We start from the raw sequence: 18816 nt of genomic DNA on the forward strand, positions 1-18816 counted from the left end.
TATTCGAAATATGCAAAAATCAACATAGGTCCATTTGCTTGATTTTTTGCTACAGAGCTTCAAAGTTCACCCAAATTAATGTTCTTAAGAATTGCGCATTCAAAAGAATTTGGCATTTTTAGACCGCCCAAAATTACTACAATGAGTTTAAACCTCTATTATCCAGTCAAAATAGGTGAAAAAGTCATCAAATTTTGCAAGAGAGTTAATAATTGTATAATTAGAATGGAGAATCTATTTATAGTCCTATTTGTTTGCAATTTTTAGTTTAACAGCACTGTCAGTTCTTAAAAATGGCGTAAAAGATAACAAAATCCCAATCTAAATAAATTGAAATTTCAGTAACAATCTACAAACGTACAATAAATGCTGCACTTTATTCAAAATCCATGTCATTTTCACCAAAATTTGCAGAGTTGTAGAGGAAGGTATAACTAAGAGGTACAAACATTAAAAACTAGGGGTTCATGAGCTTGTTTTTAAACTATCAGCATTTTTATCAGAGCAAATGTGCTTTTTAAAACACCAAAAATGCGCCGAATGCTTTGTATCTAAGTGAAGAAAAAATCAAAACCACTCTACCATTTATTTAAACTCGGGGTAATATTCGTGATTCTTGGCAGCACTGCAGAGTAAAGTATTTTGAAATTGTAGAGAATTTTTTTTTAATGGTCCATGGAATAATTCAATTTTTAAGCTTCATGAAATAACGCATCGGATCTGCAGTTAAAGTGCAGAAGATGAGAAAAATCAGCTCATACCCGCAGCTAATTAGTCACCTGTTCATCAATTGTGATGTCAGCGCGCAGAGTGTAAACTATGCGCAGATCATAATGCGCACAAACATAACTGTGGAACGTCCTTAAGCTACGATTTCCATCTTCCTTGAATTAAGCCCGTGACACTGAGACATGCATGTTGCCACGCAAGGAGAGGGGCCGGTGAGATGGACTCAAGTTGATGTATCCAGTTATCTCATAAATAAGAAAACAGGTAAGTATTTTCATGATTTATTTCAATAACTAGGATACATATACTTGATCTATGCAAGACCAGCACAGATCCAGCCGAGAGGAGGCATTTTCCAAGCAAAAAGTAAGAACATAAAGAACTAGGGAGATAAAGACAAGGAGGCCGCTGCCTTCATGGCTGATGACAAAGAGTTGATCAGATTTACGAACAGACTTTGTCCAATCGAGATATCATTTCAAAGCCCAGACAGGACACCAAACTTTATCTTCAGAAAGGAAGACGCGATATTTTGGTTCTTGACAATGACGAAGGTGTGGGAATAAAGCAGACTACGCACCAATGTGTTTACCAAGTTTCATGACAATCCAACTGCATGCTCATTCCTACATGACCCCTTAAAACTTTGTTTGGCAGTTTAGTAGTGGTATACAAATTTCAGTATATCATAATCTTTCTTTGTAGCTTTCTATTGTCCAATCAATAAATTTGAAAAGTGATCAAAGAGATATTTTAAATAACAAAACATTACTGACAGTGTGCTAGATGCTACATTTGAATTTTAATGGATGATAAAGAATTCAATTAATACTTCACCTCTTTTCCATAATCATTTAGCACATTTCATATTTTAATACATCCAAACACTATAGAGGTCACTTTCTCGGATTATGTTCAGATTCATTTTAGTTACCACAACTTGCATCGATAAGATACAAAAAATCTTTCTTACTAGTCATTTCTTCATACTTACCCTCACACGTAGGTAATTCACCAGAAAGAGTTGAATCCTCCTGACAAGTTACCGTATCAGATCCAGCAAGATTATGTCCATCATCACAATAATAAGAACATTGTTGGTTGATAGCAATGGAGTCCCCACCCTCGCAGTCAGTATCATCGGTATTTAGGTTTGATGGAAGCGATTCAGGTATTGAACAGGTGATTTCTATAATAGAAGTAAAGAGGACAAGTTTAGTGATTTGAACAGAATTCTTAGGCATGTGAGTGTCATCTAAATAAAAAATTGTGCAAAAAGCATTTTGCAGGTTCTAAACAAAGTTAAGAATAGGAAAAAATAAGTGCCACAAAGGGGTTAATTTATAATGGAATATACTCAAATACAATTGTTTACAAGGGTTTTATAGAGTATAGGTATAGATTATAACAAACAGTTATTAGAAATCAAGCTTTTAATAACTAATTTAATATTAACTGCACGCAGTAAAACTTTACGCCTTAATCCTTGACAGATAAAGAATGTATGACACACCTAAAATCCAAATTTTTAAAATAAAGCCGTTGTGATCTATGATCTAATCACATCATTGTCATTCAAATATGCGTAAATAAGCTTAGAACAAGATCCCCCGCAAACATGATAATACTTACCTTATTTTCTTATTGACGAGTTAGCTGGATACATCTACTTGACCTATGCTAGTTTTTGCTAATCAAACAGAAACAAAAGGACCCAGAATTCCTTGCGCTAGCGCGTCATCTCCCTGTGCGTTATACTACAGAGATCATTAAGCCACGATCTCCATCTTCCTTGAATTAAGCACATGACACTGAGACATGCATGTTGCCACTCAAGGAGAGGGGCCGGTGAGATGGACTCAAGTTGATGTATCCAGTTATCTCATATATAAGAAAATCAGGTAAGTATTTTCATGATTTATTTCAATAACTAGGATGCATATACTTGATCTATGCTAGACCAGCACAGATCCAGCCGAGAGGAGGCATTTTCCAAGCAAAAAGTAAGAACATAAAGAACTAGGGAGATAAAGACAAGGAGGCCGCTGCCTTAATGGCTGATGACAAAGAGTTGATCAGATTTACGAACAGACTTTGTCCAATCGAGATACCATTTCAAAGCCCGGACAGGACACCAAACTTTATCTTCAGAAAGGAAGACGCGATCATTTGGTTCTTGACAACGACGAAGGTGTGGGAATAAAGCAGACTACGCACCAATGTGTTTGCCAAGTTTCATGACAATCCAACTGCATGCTCATTCCTACATGACCCCTTAAAACTTTGTTTGGCAGTTTAGTAGGGGTATACAAATTTCAGTATATCATAATCTTTCTTTGTAGCTTTCTATTATCCAATCAATAAATTTGAAAAGTAATCAAAGAGATATTTTCAATAACAAAACATTACTGACAGAGTGTGCTAGATGCTACATTTGAATTTTAATGGATGATAAAGAATTCAATTAACACTTCACCTCTTTTCCATAATCATTTAGCACATTTCATATTTTAATACATCAAAACACTATAGAGGTCACTTTCTCGGATTTATGTTCAGATTCATTTTAGTTACCACAACTAGCATCGATAAGATAAAAAAAATCTTTCTTACTAGTCATTTCTTCATACTTACCCTCACACGTAGGTAATTCACCAGAAAGAGTTGAATCCTCCTGACAAGTTACCGTATCAGATCCAGCAAGATTATGTCCATCATCACAATAATAAGAACATTGTTGGTTGATAGCAATGGAGTCCCCACCCTCGCAGTCAGTATCATCGGTATTTAGGTTTGATGGAAGCGATTCAGGTATTGAACAGGTGATTTCTATAATAGAAGTAAAGAGGACAAGTTTAGTGATTTGAACAGAATTCTTAGGCATGTGAGTGTCATCTAAATAAAATATTGTGCAAAAAGCATTTTGCAGGTTCTAAACAAAGTTAAGAATAGGAAAAAATAAGTGCCACAAAGGGGTTAATTTATAATGGAATATACTCAAATACAATTGTTTACAAGGGTTTTATAGAGTATAGGTATAGATTATAACAAACAGTTATTAGAAATCAAGCTTTTAATAACTAATTTAATATTAACTGCACGCAGTAAAACTTTACGCCTCAATCCTTGACAGATAAAGAATGTATGACACACCTAAAATCCAAATTTTTAAAATAAAGCCGTTGTGATCTATGATCTAATCACATCATTGTCATTCAAATATGCGTAAATAAGCTTAGAACAAGATCCCCCGCAAACATGATAATACTTACCTTATTTTCTTATTGACGAGTTAGCTGGATACATCTACTTGACCTATGCTAGTTTTTGCTAATCAAACAGAAACAAAAGGACCCAGAATTCCTTGCGCTAGCGCGTCATCTCCCTGTGCGTTATACTACAGAGATCATTAAGCCACGATCTCCATCTTCCTTGAATTAAGCACATGACACTGAGACATGCATGTTGCCACTCAAGGAGAGGGGCCGGTGAGATGGACTCAAGTTGATGTATCCAGTTATCTCATATATAAGAAAATCAGGTAAGTATTTTCATGATTTATTTCAATAACTAGGATGCATATACTTGATCTATGCTAGACCAGCACAGATCCAGCCGAGAGGAGGCATTTTCCAAGCAAAAAGTAAGAACATAAAGAACTAGGGAGATAAAGACAAGGAGGCCGCTGCCTTAATGGCTGATGACAAAGAGTTGATCAGATTTACGAACAGACTTTGTCCAATCGAGATACCATTTCAAAGCCCGGACAGGACACCAAACTTTATCTTCAGAAAGGAAGACGCGATCATTTGGTTCTTGACAACGACGAAGGTGTGGGAATAAAGCAGACTACGCACCAATGTGTTTGCCAAGTTTCATGACAATCCAACTGCATGCTCATTCCTACATGACCCCTTAAAACTTTGTTTGGCAGTTTAGTAGGGGTATACAAATTTCAGTATATCATAATCTTTCTTTGTAGCTTTCTATTATCCAATCAATAAATTTGAAAAGTAATCAAAGAGATATTTTCAATAACAAAACATTACTGACAGAGTGTGCTAGATGCTACATTTGAATTTTAATGGATGATAAAGAATTCAATTAACACTTCACCTCTTTTCCATAATCATTTAGCACATTTCATATTTTAATACATCAAAACACTATAGAGGTCACTTTCTCGGATTTATGTTCAGATTCATTTTAGTTACCACAACTAGCATCGATAAGATAAAAAAAATCTTTCTTACTAGTCATTTCTTCATACTTACCCTCACACGTAGGTAATTCACCAGAAAGAGTTGAATCCTCCTGACAAGTTACCGTATCAGATCCAGCAAGATTATGTCCATCATCACAATAATAAGAACATTGTTGGTTGATAGCAATGGAGTCCCCACCCTCGCAGTCAGTATCATCGGTATTTAGGTTTGATGGAAGCGATTCAGGTATTGAACAGGTGATTTCTATAATAGAAGTAAAGAGGACAAGTTTAGTGATTTGAACAGAATTCTTAGGCATGTGAGTGTCATCTAAATAAAATATTGTGCAAAAAGCATTTTGCAGGTTCTAAACAAAGTTAAGAATAGGAAAAAATAAGTGCCACAAAGGGGTTAATTTATAATGGAATATACTCAAATACAATTGTTTACAAGGGTTTTATAGAGTATAGGTATAGATTATAACAAACAGTTATTAGAAATCAAGCTTTTAATAACTAATTTAATATTAACTGCACGCAGTAAAACTTTACGCCTCAATCCTTGACAGATAAAGAATGTATGACACACCTAAAATCCAAATTTTTAAAATAAAGCCGTTGTGATCTATGATCTAATCACATCATTGTCATTCAAATATGCGTAAATAAGCTTAGAACAAGATCCCCCGCAAACATGATAATACTTACCTTATTTTCTTATTGACGAGTTAGCTGGATACATCTACTTGACCTATGCTAGTTTTTGCTAATCAAACAGAAACAAAAGGACCCAGAATTCCTTGCGCTAGCGCGTCATCTCCCTGTGCGTTATACTACAGAGATCATTAAGCCACGATCTCCATCTTCCTTGAATTAAGCACATGACACTGAGACATGCATGTTGCCACTCAAGGAGAGGGGCCGGTGAGATGGACTCAAGTTGATGTATCCAGTTATCTCATATATAAGAAAATCAGGTAAGTATTTTCATGATTTATTTCAATAACTAGGATGCATATACTTGATCTATGCTAGACCAGCACAGATCCAGCCGAGAGGAGGCATTTTCCAAGCAAAAAGTAAGAACATAAAGAACTAGGGAGATAAAGACAAGGAGGCCGCTGCCTTAATGGCTGATGACAAAGAGTTGATCAGATTTACGAACAGACTTTGTCCAATCGAGATACCATTTCAAAGCCCGGACAGGACACCAAACTTTATCTTCAGAAAGGAAGACGCGATCATTTGGTTCTTGACAACGACGAAGGTGTGGGAATAAAGCAGACTACGCACCAATGTGTTTGCCAAGTTTCATGACAATCCAACTGCATGCTCATTCCTACATGACCCCTTAAAACTTTGTTTGGCAGTTTAGTAGGGGTATACAAATTTCAGTATATCATAATCTTTCTTTGTAGCTTTCTATTATCCAATCAATAAATTTGAAAAGTAATCAAAGAGATATTTTCAATAACAAAACATTACTGACAGAGTGTGCTAGATGCTACATTTGAATTTTAATGGATGATAAAGAATTCAATTAACACTTCACCTCTTTTCCATAATCATTTAGCATATTTCATATTTTAATACATCAAAACACTATAGAGGTCACTTTCTCGGATTTATGTTCAGATTCATTTTAGTTACCACAACTAGCATCGATAAGATAAAAAAAATCTTTCTTACTAGTCATTTCTTCATACTTACCCTCACACGTAGGTAATTCACCAGAAAGAGTTGAATCCTCCTGACAAGTTACCGTATCAGATCCAGCAAGATTATGTCCATCATCACAATAATAAGAACATTGTTGGTTGATAGTAATGGAGTCCCCACCCTCGCAGTCAGTATCATCGGTATTTAGGTTTGATGGAAGCGATTCAGGTATTGAACAGGTGATTTCTATAATAGAAGTAAAGAGGACAAGTTTAGTGATTTGAACAGAATTCTTAGGCATGTGAGTGTCATCTAAATAAAAAATTGTGCAAAAAGCATTTTGCAGGTTCTAAACAAAGTTAAGAATAGGAAAAAATAAGTGCCACAAAGGGGTTAATTTATAATGGAATATACTCAAATACAATTGTTTACAAGGGTTTTATAGAGTATAGGTATAGATTATAACTAACAGTAATTAGAAATCAAGCTTTTAATAACTAATTTAATAATAACTGCACGCAGTAAAACTTTATGCCTCAATCCTTGACAGATAAAGAATGTATGACACACCTAAAATCAAATTTTTTTAAATAAAGCCTTTGTGATCTATGATCTAATCACATCATTGTCATTCAAATATGCGTAAATAAGCTTAGAACAAGATCCCCCGCAAACATGATAATACTTACCTTATTTTCTTATTGACAAGTTAGCTGGATACATCTACTTGACCTATGCTAGTTTTTGCTAATCAAACAGAAACAAAAGGACCCAGAATTCCTTGCGCTAGCGCGTCATCTCCCTGTGCGTTATACTACAGAGATCATTAAGCCACGATCTCCATCTTCCTTGAATTAAGCCCATGACACTGAGACATGCATGTTGCCACTCAAGGAGAGGGGCCGGTGAGATGGACTCAAGTTGATGTATCCAGTTATCTCATATATAAGAAAATCAGGTAAGTATTTTCATGATTTATTTCAATAACTAGGATGCATATACTTGATCTATACCAGACCAGCACAGATCCAGCCGAGAGGAGGCATTTTCCAAGCAAAAAGTAAGAACATAAAGAACTAGGGAGATAAAGACAAGGAGGCCGCTGCCTTCATGGCTGATGACAAAGAGTTGATCAGATTTACGAACAGACTTTGTCCAATCGAGATACCATTTCAAAGCCCGGACAGGACACCAAACTTTATCTTCAGAAAGGAAGACGCGATCATTTGGTTCTTGACAACGACGAAGGTGTGGGAATAAAGCAGACTACGCACCAATGTGTTTGCCAAGTTTCATGACAATCCAACTGCATGCTCATTCCTACATGACCCCTTAAAACTTTGTTTGGCAGTTTAGTAGGGGTATACAAATTTCAGTATATCATAATCTTTCTTTGTAGCTTTCTATTATCCAATCAATAAATTTGAAAAGTAATCAAAGAGATATTTTCAATAACAAAACATTACTGACAGAGTGTGCTAGATGCTACATTTGAATTTTAATGGATGATAAAGAATTAAATTAACACTTCACCTCTTTTCCATAATCATTTAGCACATTTCATATTTTAATACATCAAAACACTATAGAGGTCACTTTCTCGGATTTATGTTCAGATTCATTTTAGTTACCACAACTAGCATCGATAAGATAAAAAAAATCTTTCTTACTAGTCATTTCTTCATACTTACCCTCACACGTAGGTAATTCACCAGAAAGAGTTGAATCCTCCTGACAAGTTACCGTATCAGATCCAGCAAGATTATGTCCATCATCACAATAATAAGTACATTGTTGGTTGATAGTAATGGAGTCTCCACCCTCGCAGTCAGTATCATTGGTATTTAGGTTTGATGGAAGCGATTCGGGTATTGAACAGGTGACTTCTATAATAGAAGTAAAGAAGACAAGTTTAGTGATTTGAACAGAATTCTTAGGCATGTGAGTGTCATGAAAATAGAAAATTGTGCAAAAAGCATTTTGCAGGTTCTAAACAAAGTTAAGAATAGGAAAAAATAAGTGCCACAAAGGGGTTAATTTATAATGGAATATACTCAAATACAATTGTTTACAAGGGTTTTATAGAGTATAGGTATAGATTATAACTAACAGTAATTAGAAATCAAGCTTTTAATAACTAATTTAATATTAACTGCACGCAGTAAAACTTTATGCCTCAATCCTTGACAGATAAAGAATGTATGACACACCTAAAATCCAAATTTTTTAAATAAAGCCTTTGTGATCTATGATCTAATCACATCATTGTCATTCAAATATGCGTAAATAAGCTTAGAACAAGATCCCCCGCAAACATGATAATACTTACCTTATTTTCTTATTGACGAGTTAGCTGGATACATCTACTTGACCTATGCTAGTTTTTGCTAATCAAACAGAAACAAAAGGACCCAGAATTCCTTGCGCTAGCGCGTCATCTCCCTGTGCGTTATACTACAGAGATCATTAAGCTACGATCTCCATCTTCCTTGAATTAAGCCCGTGACACTGAGACATGCATGTTGCCACTCAAGGAGAGGGGCCGGTGAGATGGACTCAAGTTGATGTATCCAGTTATCTCATAAATAAGAAAATCAGGTAAGTATTTTCATGATTTATTTCAATAACTAGGATGCATATACTTGATCTATGCTAGACCAGCACAGATCCAGCCGAGAGGAGGCATTTTCCAAGCAAAAAGTAAGAACATAAAGAACAAGGGAGATAAAGACAAGGAGGCCGCTGCCTTCATGGCTGATGACAAAGAGTTGATCAGATTTACGAACAGACTGTCCAATCGAGATACCATTTCAAAGCCCGGACAGGACACCAAACTTTATCTTCAGAAAGGAAGACGCGATCATTTGGTTCTTGACAATGACGAAGGTGTGGGAATAAAGCAGACTACGCACCAATGTGTTTGCCAAGTTTCATGACAATCCAACTGCATGCTCATTCCTACATGACCCCTTAAAACTTTGTTTGGCAGTTTAGTAGGGGTATACAAATTTCAGTATATCATAATCTTTCTTTGTAGCTTTCTATTATCCAATCAATAAATTTGAAAAGTGATCAAGGAGATATTTTCAATAACAAAACATTACTGACAGTGTGCTATATGCTACATTTGAATTTTAATGGATGATAAAGAATTCAATTAACACTTCACCTCTTTTCCATAATCATTTAGCACATGTATTTCATATTTTAATACATCCAAAGAATATAGAGGTCACTTTCTCGGATTATGTTCAGATTCATTTTAGTTACCACAACTAGCATCTATAAGATAAAAAAAAATCTTTCTTACTAGTCATTTCTTCATACTTACCCTCACACGTAGGTAATTCACCAGAAAGAGTTGAATCCTCCTGACAAGTTACCGTATCAGATCCAGCAAGATTATGTCCATCATCACAATAATAAGTACATTGTTGGTTGATAGTAATGGAGTCCCCACCCTCGCAGTCAGTATCATTGGTATTTAGGTTTGATGGAAGCGATTCAGGTATTGAACAGGTGATTTCTATAATAGAAGTAAAGAGGACAAGTTTAGTGATTTGAACAGAATTCTTAGGCATGTGAGTGTCATCTAAATAAAAAATTGTGCAAAAAGCATTTTGCAGGTTCTAAATAAAGTTAAGAATAGGAAAAAATAAGTGCCACAAAGGGGTTAATTTATAATGGAATATACTCAAATACAATTGTTTACAAGGGTTTTATAGAGTATAGGTATAGATTATAACTAACAGTAATTAGAAATCAAGCTTTTAATAACTAATTTAATATTAACTGCACGCAGTAAAACTTTATGCCTCAATCCTTGACAGATAAAGAATGTATGACACACCTAAAATCCAAATTTTTTAAATAAAGCCTTTGTGATCTATGATCTAATCACATCATTGTCATTCAAATATGCGTAAATAAGCTTAGAACAAGATCCCCCGCAAACATGATAATACTTTCCTTATTTTCTTATTGACGAGTTAGCTGGATACATCTACTTGACCTATGCTAGTTTTTGCTAATCAAACAGAAACAAAAGGACCCAGAATTCCTTGCGCTAGCGCGTCATCTCCCTGTGCGTTATACTACAGAGATCATTAAGCTACGATCTCCATCTTCCTTGAATTAAGCCCGTGACACTGAGACATGCATGTTGCCACTCAAGGAGAGGGGCCGGTGAGATGGACTCAAGTTGATGTATCCAGTTATCTCATAAATAAGAAAATCAGGTAAGTATTTTCATGATTTATTTCAATAACTAGGATGCATATACTTGATCTATGCTAGACCAGCACAGATCCAGCCGAGAGGAGGCATTTTCCAAGCAAAAAGTAAGAACATAAAGAACTAGGGAGATAAAGACAAGGAGGCCGCTGCCTTCATGGCTGATGACAAAGAGTTGATCAGATTTACGAACAGACTTTGTCCAATCGAGATACCATTTCAAAGCCCGGACAGGACACCAAACTTTATCTTCAGAAAGGAAGACGCGATCATTTGGTTCTTGACAATGACGAGGTGTGGGAATAAAGCAGACTACGCACCAATGTGTTTGCCAAGTTTCATGACAATCCAACTGCATGCTCATTCCTACATGACCCCTTAAAACTTTGTTTGGCAGTTTAGTAGGGGTATACAAATTTCAGTATATCATAATCTTTCTTTGTAGCTTTCTATTATCCAATCAATAAATTTGAAAAGTGATCAAAGAGATATTTTCAATAACAAAACATTACCGACAGTGTGCTAGATGCTACATTTGAATTTTAATGGATGATAAAGAATTCAATTAACACTTCACCTCTTTTCCATAATCATTTAGCACATGTATTTCATATTTTAATACATCCAAACACTATAGAGGTCACTTTCTCGGATTATGTTTAGATTCATTTTAGTTACCACAACTAGCATCTATAAGATAAAAAAAATCTTTCTTACTAGTCATTTCTTCATACTTACCCTCACACGTAGGTAATTCACCAGAAAGAGTTGAATCCTCCTGACAAGTTACCGTATCAGATCCAGCAAGATTATGTCCATCATCACAATAATAAGAACATTGTTGGTTGATAGCAATGGAGTCCCCACCCTCGCAGTCAGTATCATCGGTATTTAGGTTTGATGGAAGCGATTCAGGTATTGAACAGGTGATTTCTATAATAGAAGTAAAGAGGACAAGTTTAGTGATTCGAACAGAATTCTTAGGCATGTGAGTGTCATCTAAATAAAAAATTGTGCAAAAAGCATTTTGCAGGTTCTAAACAAAGTTAAGAATAGGAAAAAATAAGTGCCACAAAGGGGTTAATTTATAATGGAATATACTCAAATACAATTGTTTACAAGGGTTTTATAGAGTATAGGTATAGATTATAACTAACAGTAATTAGAAATCAAGCTTTTAATAACTAATTTAATATTAACTGCACGCAGTAAAACTTTATGCCTCAATCCTTGACAGATAAAGAATGTATGACACACCTAAAATCCAAATTTTTTAAATAAAGCCTTTGTGATCTATGATCTAATCACATCATTGTCATTCAAATATGCGTAAATAAGCTTAGAACAAGATCCCCCGCAAACATGATAATACTTACCTTATTTTCTTATTGACGAGTTAGCTGGATACATCTACTTGACCTATGCTAGTTTTTGCTAATCAAACAGAAACAAAAGGACCCAGAATTCCTTGCGCTAGCGCGTCATCTCCCTGTGCGTTATACTACAGAGATCATTAAGCTACGATCTCCATCTTCCTTGAATTAAGCCCGTGACACTGAGACATGCATGTTGCCACTCAAGGAGAGGGGCCAGTGAGATGGACTCAAGTTGATGTATCCAGTTATCTCATAAATAAGAAAATCAGGTAAGTATTTTCATGATTTATTTCAATAACTAGGATGCATATACTTGATCTATGCTAGACCAGCACAGATCCAGCCGAGAGGAGGCATTTTCCAAGCAAAAAGTAAGAACATAAAGAACAAGGGAGATAAAGACAAGGAGGCCGCTGCCTTCATGGCTGATGACAAAGAGTTGATCAGATTTACGAACAGACTTTGTCCAATCGAGATACCATTTCAAAGCCCGGACAGGACACCAAAATTTATCTTCAGAAAGGAAGACGCGATCATTTGGTTCTTGACAATGACGAAGGTGTTGGAATAAAGCAGACTACGCACCAATGTGTTTGCCAAGTTTCATGACAATCCAACTGCATGCTCATTCCTACATGACCCCTTAAAACTTTGTTTGGCAGTTTAGTAGGGGTATACAAATTTCAGTATATCATAATCTTTCTTTGTAGCTTTCTATTATCCAATCAATAAATTTGAAAAGTGATCAAAGAGATATTTTCAATAACAAAACATTACTGACAGTGTGCTAGATGCTACATTTGAATTTTAATGGATGATAAAGAATTCAATTAACACTTCACCTCTTTTCCATAATCATTTAGCACATGTATTTCATATTTTAATACATCCAAACACTATAGAGGTCACTTTCTCGGATTATGTTCAGATTCATTTTAGTTACCACAACTAGCATCTATAAGATAAAAAAAATCTTTCTTACTAGTCATTTCTTCATACTTACCCTCACACGTAGGTAATTCACCAGAAAGAGTTGAATCCTCCTGACAAGTTACCGTATCAGATCCAGCAAGATTATGTCCATCATCACAATAATAAGTACATTGTTGGTCGATATTAATGGAGTCCCCACCCTCGCAGTCAGTATCATCGGTATTTAGGTTTGATGGAAGCGATTCAGGTATTGAACAGGTGATTTCTATAATAGAAGTAAAGAGGACAAGTTGAGTGATTTGAACAGAATTCTTAGGCATGTGAGTGTCATCTAAATAAAAAATTGTGCAAAAAGCATTTTGCAGGTTCTAAACAAAGTTAAGAATAGGAAAAAATAAGTGCCACAAAGGGGTTAATTTATAATGGAATATACTCAAATACAATTGTTTACAAGGGTTTTATAGAGTATAGGTATAGATTATAACTAACAGTATTTAGAAATCAAGCTTTTAATAACTAATTTAATATTAACTGCACGCAGTAAAACTTTATGCCTCAATCCTTGACAGATAAAGAATGTATGACACACCTAAAATCCAAATTTTTAAAATAAAGCCTTTGTGATCTATGATCTAATCACATCATTGTCATTCAAATATGCGTAAATAAGCTTAGAACAAGATCCCCCGCAAACATGATAATACTTTCCTTATTTTCTTATTGACGAGTTAGCTGGATACATCTACTTGACCTATGCTAGTTTTTGCTAATCAAACAGAAACAAAAGGACCCAGAATTCCTTGCGCTAGCGCGTCATCTCCCTGTGCGTTATACTACAGAGATCATTAAGCTACGATCTCCATCTTCCTTGAATTAAGCCCGTGACACTGAGACATGCATGTTGCCACTCAAGGAGAGGGGCCGGTGAGATGGACTCAAGTTGATGTATCCATTTATCTCATAAATAAGAAAATCAGGTAAGTATTTTCATGATTTATTTCAATAACTAGGATGCATATACTTGATCTATGCTAGACCAGCACAGATCCAGCCGAGAGGAGGCATTTTCCAAGCAAAAAGTAAGAACATAAAGAACTAGGGAGATAAAGACAAGGAGGCCGCTTCCTTCATGGCTGATGACAAAGAGTTGATCAGATTTACGAACAGACTTTGTCCAATCGAGATACCATTTCAAAGCCCGGACAGGACACCAAACTTTATCTTCAGAAAGGAAGACGCGATCATTTGGTTCTTGACAATGACGAGGTGTGGGAATAAAGCAGACTACGCACCAATGTGTTTGCCAAGTTTCATGACAATCCAACTGCATGCTCATTCCTACATGACCCCTTAAAACTTTCTTTGGCAGTTTAGTAGGGGTATACAAATTTCAGTATATCATAATCTTTCTTTGTAGCTTTCTATTATCCAATCAATAAATTTGAAAAGTGATCAAAGAGATATTTTCAATAACAAAACATTACCGACAGTGTGCTAGATGCTACATTTGAATTTTAATGGATGATAAAGAATTCAATTAACACTTCACCTCTTTTCCATAATCATTTAGCACATGTATTTCATATTTTAATACATCCAAACACTATAGAGGTCACTTTCTCGGATTATGTTCAGATTCATTTTAGTTACCACAACTAGCATCTATAAGATAAAAAAAATCTTTCTTACTAGTCATTTCTTCATACTTACCCTCACACGTAGGTAATTCACCAGAAAGAGTTGAATCCTCCTGACAAGTTACCGTATCAGATCCAGCAAGATTATGTCCATCATCACAATAATAAGTACATTGTTGGTCGATATTAATGGAGTCCCCACCCTCGCAGTCAGTATCATTGGTATTTAGGTTTGATGGAAGCGATTCGGGTATTGAACAGGTGATTTCTATAATAGAAGTAAAGAGGACAAGTTTAGTGATTTGAACAGAATTCTTAGGCATGTGAGTGTCATCTAAATAAAAAATTGTGCAAAAAGCATTTTGCAGGTTCTAAACAAAGTTAAGAATAGGAAAAAATAAGTGCCACAAAGGGGTTAATTTATAATGGAATATACTCAAATACAATTGTTTACAAGGGTTTTATAGAGTATAGGTATAGATTATAACTAACAGTAATTAGAAATCAAGCTTTTAATAACTAATTTAATATTAACTGCACGCAGTAAAACTTTATGCCTCAATCCTTGACAGATAAAGAATGTATGACACACCTAAAATCCAAATTTTTTAAATAAAGCCTTTGTGATCTATGATCTAATCACATCATTGTCATTCAAATATGCGTAAATAAGCTTAGAACAAGATCCCCGCAAACATGATAATACTTACCTTATTTTCTTATTGACGAGTTAGCTGGATACATCTACTTGACCTATGCTAGTTTTTGCTAATCAAACAGAAACAAAAGGACCCAGAATTCCTTGCGCTAGCGCGTCATCTCCCTGTGCGTTATACTACAGAGATCATTAAGCTACGATCTCCATCTTCCTTGAATTAAGCCCGTGACACTGAGACATGCATGTTGCCACTCAAGGAGAGGGGCCGGTGAGATGGACTCAAGTTGATGTATCCAGTTATCTCATAAATAAGAAAATCAGGTAAGTATTTTCATGATTTATTTCAATAACTAGGATGCATATACTTGATCTATGCTAGACCAGCACAGATCCAGCCGAGAGGAGGCATTTTCCAAGCAAAAAGTAAGAACATAAAGAACAAGGGAGATAAAGACAAGGAGGCCGCTGCCTTCATGGCTGATGACAAAGAGTTGATCAGATTTACGAACAGACTTTGTCCAATCGAGATACCATTTCAAAGCCCGGACAGGACACCAAACTTTATCTTCAGAAAGGAAGACGCGATCATTTGGTTCTTGACAATGACGAAGGTGTGGGAATAAAGCAGACTACGCACCAATGTGTTTGCCAAGTTTCATGACAATCCAACTGCATGCTCATTCCTACATGACCCCTTAAAACTTTCTTTGGCAGTTTAGTAGGGGTATACAAATTTCAGTATATCATAATCTTTCTTTGTAGCTTTCTATTATCCAATCAATAAATTTGAAAAGTGATCAAAGAGATATTTTCAATAACAAAACATTACTGACAGTGTGCTAGATGCTACATTTGAATGTTAATGGATGATAAAGAATTCAATTAACACTTCACCTCTTTTCCATAATCATTTAGCACATGTATTTCATATTTTAATACATCCAAACACTATAGAGGTCACTTTCTCGGATTATGTTCAGATTCATTTTAGTTACCACAACTAGCATCTATAAGATAAAAAAAATCTTTCTTACTAGTCATTTCTTCATACTTACCCTCACACGTAGGTAATTTACCAGAAAGAGTTGAATCCTCCTGACAAGTTACCGTATCAGATCCAGCAAGATTATGTCCATCATCACAATAATAAGTACATTGTTGGTCGATATTAATGGAGTCCCCACCCTCGCAGTCAGTATCATTGGTATTTAGGTTTGATGGAAGCGATTCGGGTATTGAACAGGTGATTTCTATAATAGAAGTAAAGAGGACAAGTTTAGTGATTTGAACAGAATTCTTAGGCATGTGAGTGTCATCTAAATAAAAAATTGTGCAAAAAGCATTTTGCAGGTTCTAAACAAATTTAAGAATAGGAAAAAATAAGTGCCACAAAGGGGTTAATTTATAATGGAATATACTCAAATACAATTGTTTACAAGGGTTTTATAGAGTATAGGTATAGATTATAACTAACAGTAATTAGAAATCAAGCTTTTAATAACTAATTTAATATTAACTGCACGCAGTAAAACTTTATGCCTCAATCCTTGACAGATAAAGAATGTATGACACACCTAAAATCCAAATTTTTTAAATAAAGCCTTTGTGATCTATGATCTAATCACATCATTGTCATTCAAATATGCGTAAATAAGCTTAGAACAAGATCCCCCGCAAACATGATAATACTTACCTTATTTTCTTATTGACGAGTTAGCTGGATACATCTACTTGACCTATGCTAGTTTTTGCTAATCAAACAGAAACAAAAGGACCCAGAATTCCTTGCGCTAGTGCGTCATCTCCCTGTGCGTTATACTACAGAGATCATTAAGCTACGATCTCCATCTTCCTTGAATTAAGCCCGTGACACTGAGACATGCATGTTGCCACTCAAGGAGAGGGGCCGGTGAGATGGACTCAAGTTGATGTATCCAGTTATCTCATAAATAAGAAAATCAGGTAAGTATTTTCATGATTTATTTCAATAACTAGGATGCATATACTTGATCTATGATAGACCAGCATAGATCCAGGCGAGAGGAGGCATTTTCCAAGCAAAAAGTAAGAACATAAAGAACTAGGGAGTTAAAGACAAGGAGGCCGCTGCCTTCATGGCTGATGACAAAGAGTTGATCAGATTTACGAACAGACTTTGTCCAATCGAGATACCATTTCAAAGCCCGGACAGGACACCAAACTTTATCTTCAGAAAGGAAGACGCGATCATTTGGTTCTTGACAATGACGAAGGTGTGGGAATAAAGCAGACTACGCACCAATGTGTTTGCCAAGTTTCATGACAATCCAACTGCATGCTCATTCCTACATGACCCCTTAAAACTTTGTTTGGCAGTTTAGTAGGGGTATACAAATTTCAGTATATCATAATCTTTCTTTGTAGCTTTCTATTATCCAATCAATAAATTTGAAAAGTGATCAAAGAGATATTTTCAATAACAAAACATTACTGACAGTGTGCTAGATGCTACATTTGAATTTTAATGGATGATAAAGAATTCAATTAACACTTCACCTCTTTTCCATAATCATTTAGCACATGTATTTCATATTTTAATACATCCAAACACTATAGAGGTCACTTTCTCGGATTATGTTCAGATTCATTTTAGTTACCACAACTAGCATCTATAAGATAAAAAAAATCTTTCTTACTAGTCATTTCTTCATACTTACCCTCACACGTAGGTAATTCATCAGAAAGAGTTGAATCCTCCTGACAAGTTACCGTATCAGATCCAGCAAGATTATGTCCATCATCACAATAATAAGTACATTGTTGGTCGATATTAATGGAGTCCCCACCCTCGCAGTCAGTATCATCGGTATTTAGGTTTGATGGAAGCGATTCGGGTATTGAACAGGTGATTTCTATAATAGAAGTAAAGAGGACAAGTTTAGTGATTTGAACAGAATTCTTAGGCATGTGAGTGTCATCTAAATAAAAAATTGTGCAAAAAGCATTTTGCAGGTTCTAAACAAAGTTAAGAATAGGAAAAAATAAGTGCCACAAAGGGGTTAATTTATAATGAAATATACTCAAATACAATTGTTTACAAGGGTTTTATAGAGTATAGGTATTATAACTAACAGTAATTAGAAATCAAGCTTTTAATAACTAATTTAATATTAACTGCACGCAGTAAAACTTTATGCCTCAATCCTTGACAGATAAAGAATGTATGACACACCTAAAATCCAAATTTTTTAAATAAAGCCTTTGTGATCTATGATCTAATCACATCATTGTCATTCAAATATGCATAAATAAGCTTAGAACAAGATCCCCCGTAAACATGATAATACTTACCTTATTTTCTTATTGACGAGTTAGCTGGATACATCTACTTGACCTATGCTAGTTTTT

The 18816-nt window shown here is 35.2% G+C and overlaps 2 protein-coding genes across 2 annotated transcripts in view; both read right to left on the reverse strand.

Annotated features, from left to right (window-relative positions):
- LOC129274247 (uncharacterized) overlaps nucleotides 1-18816 on the reverse strand; it is a 169005-nt gene that overhangs the window by 80691 nt on the left and 69498 nt on the right. The window lies entirely within an intron of this gene.
- The window catches only part of LOC129274243 (sushi, von Willebrand factor type A, EGF and pentraxin domain-containing protein 1-like), a 43377-nt gene that overhangs the window by 5679 nt on the left and 18882 nt on the right, over nucleotides 1-18816 (reverse strand). The window contains exons 12-22 of the mRNA XM_064108485.1: nucleotides 18126-18320; nucleotides 16485-16679; nucleotides 14845-15039; nucleotides 13205-13399; nucleotides 11564-11758; nucleotides 9924-10118; nucleotides 8284-8478; nucleotides 6644-6838; nucleotides 5004-5198; nucleotides 3364-3558; nucleotides 1724-1918 (exon numbers count right to left, since the gene is read on the reverse strand). Coding sequence (XP_063964555.1) covers nucleotides 1724-1918; nucleotides 3364-3558; nucleotides 5004-5198; nucleotides 6644-6838; nucleotides 8284-8478; nucleotides 9924-10118; nucleotides 11564-11758; nucleotides 13205-13399; nucleotides 14845-15039; nucleotides 16485-16679; nucleotides 18126-18320 — 2145 coding nt within the window. The remainder of the gene's footprint in view (nucleotides 1-1723; nucleotides 1919-3363; nucleotides 3559-5003; nucleotides 5199-6643; nucleotides 6839-8283; nucleotides 8479-9923; nucleotides 10119-11563; nucleotides 11759-13204; nucleotides 13400-14844; nucleotides 15040-16484; nucleotides 16680-18125; nucleotides 18321-18816) is intronic.

Source organism: Lytechinus pictus, chromosome 13 (genome assembly GCF_037042905.1).
Source record: "Lytechinus pictus isolate F3 Inbred chromosome 13, Lp3.0, whole genome shotgun sequence".
In the NCBI taxonomy this organism is placed as follows: Eukaryota; Metazoa; Echinodermata; class Echinoidea; order Temnopleuroida; family Toxopneustidae; genus Lytechinus; species Lytechinus pictus.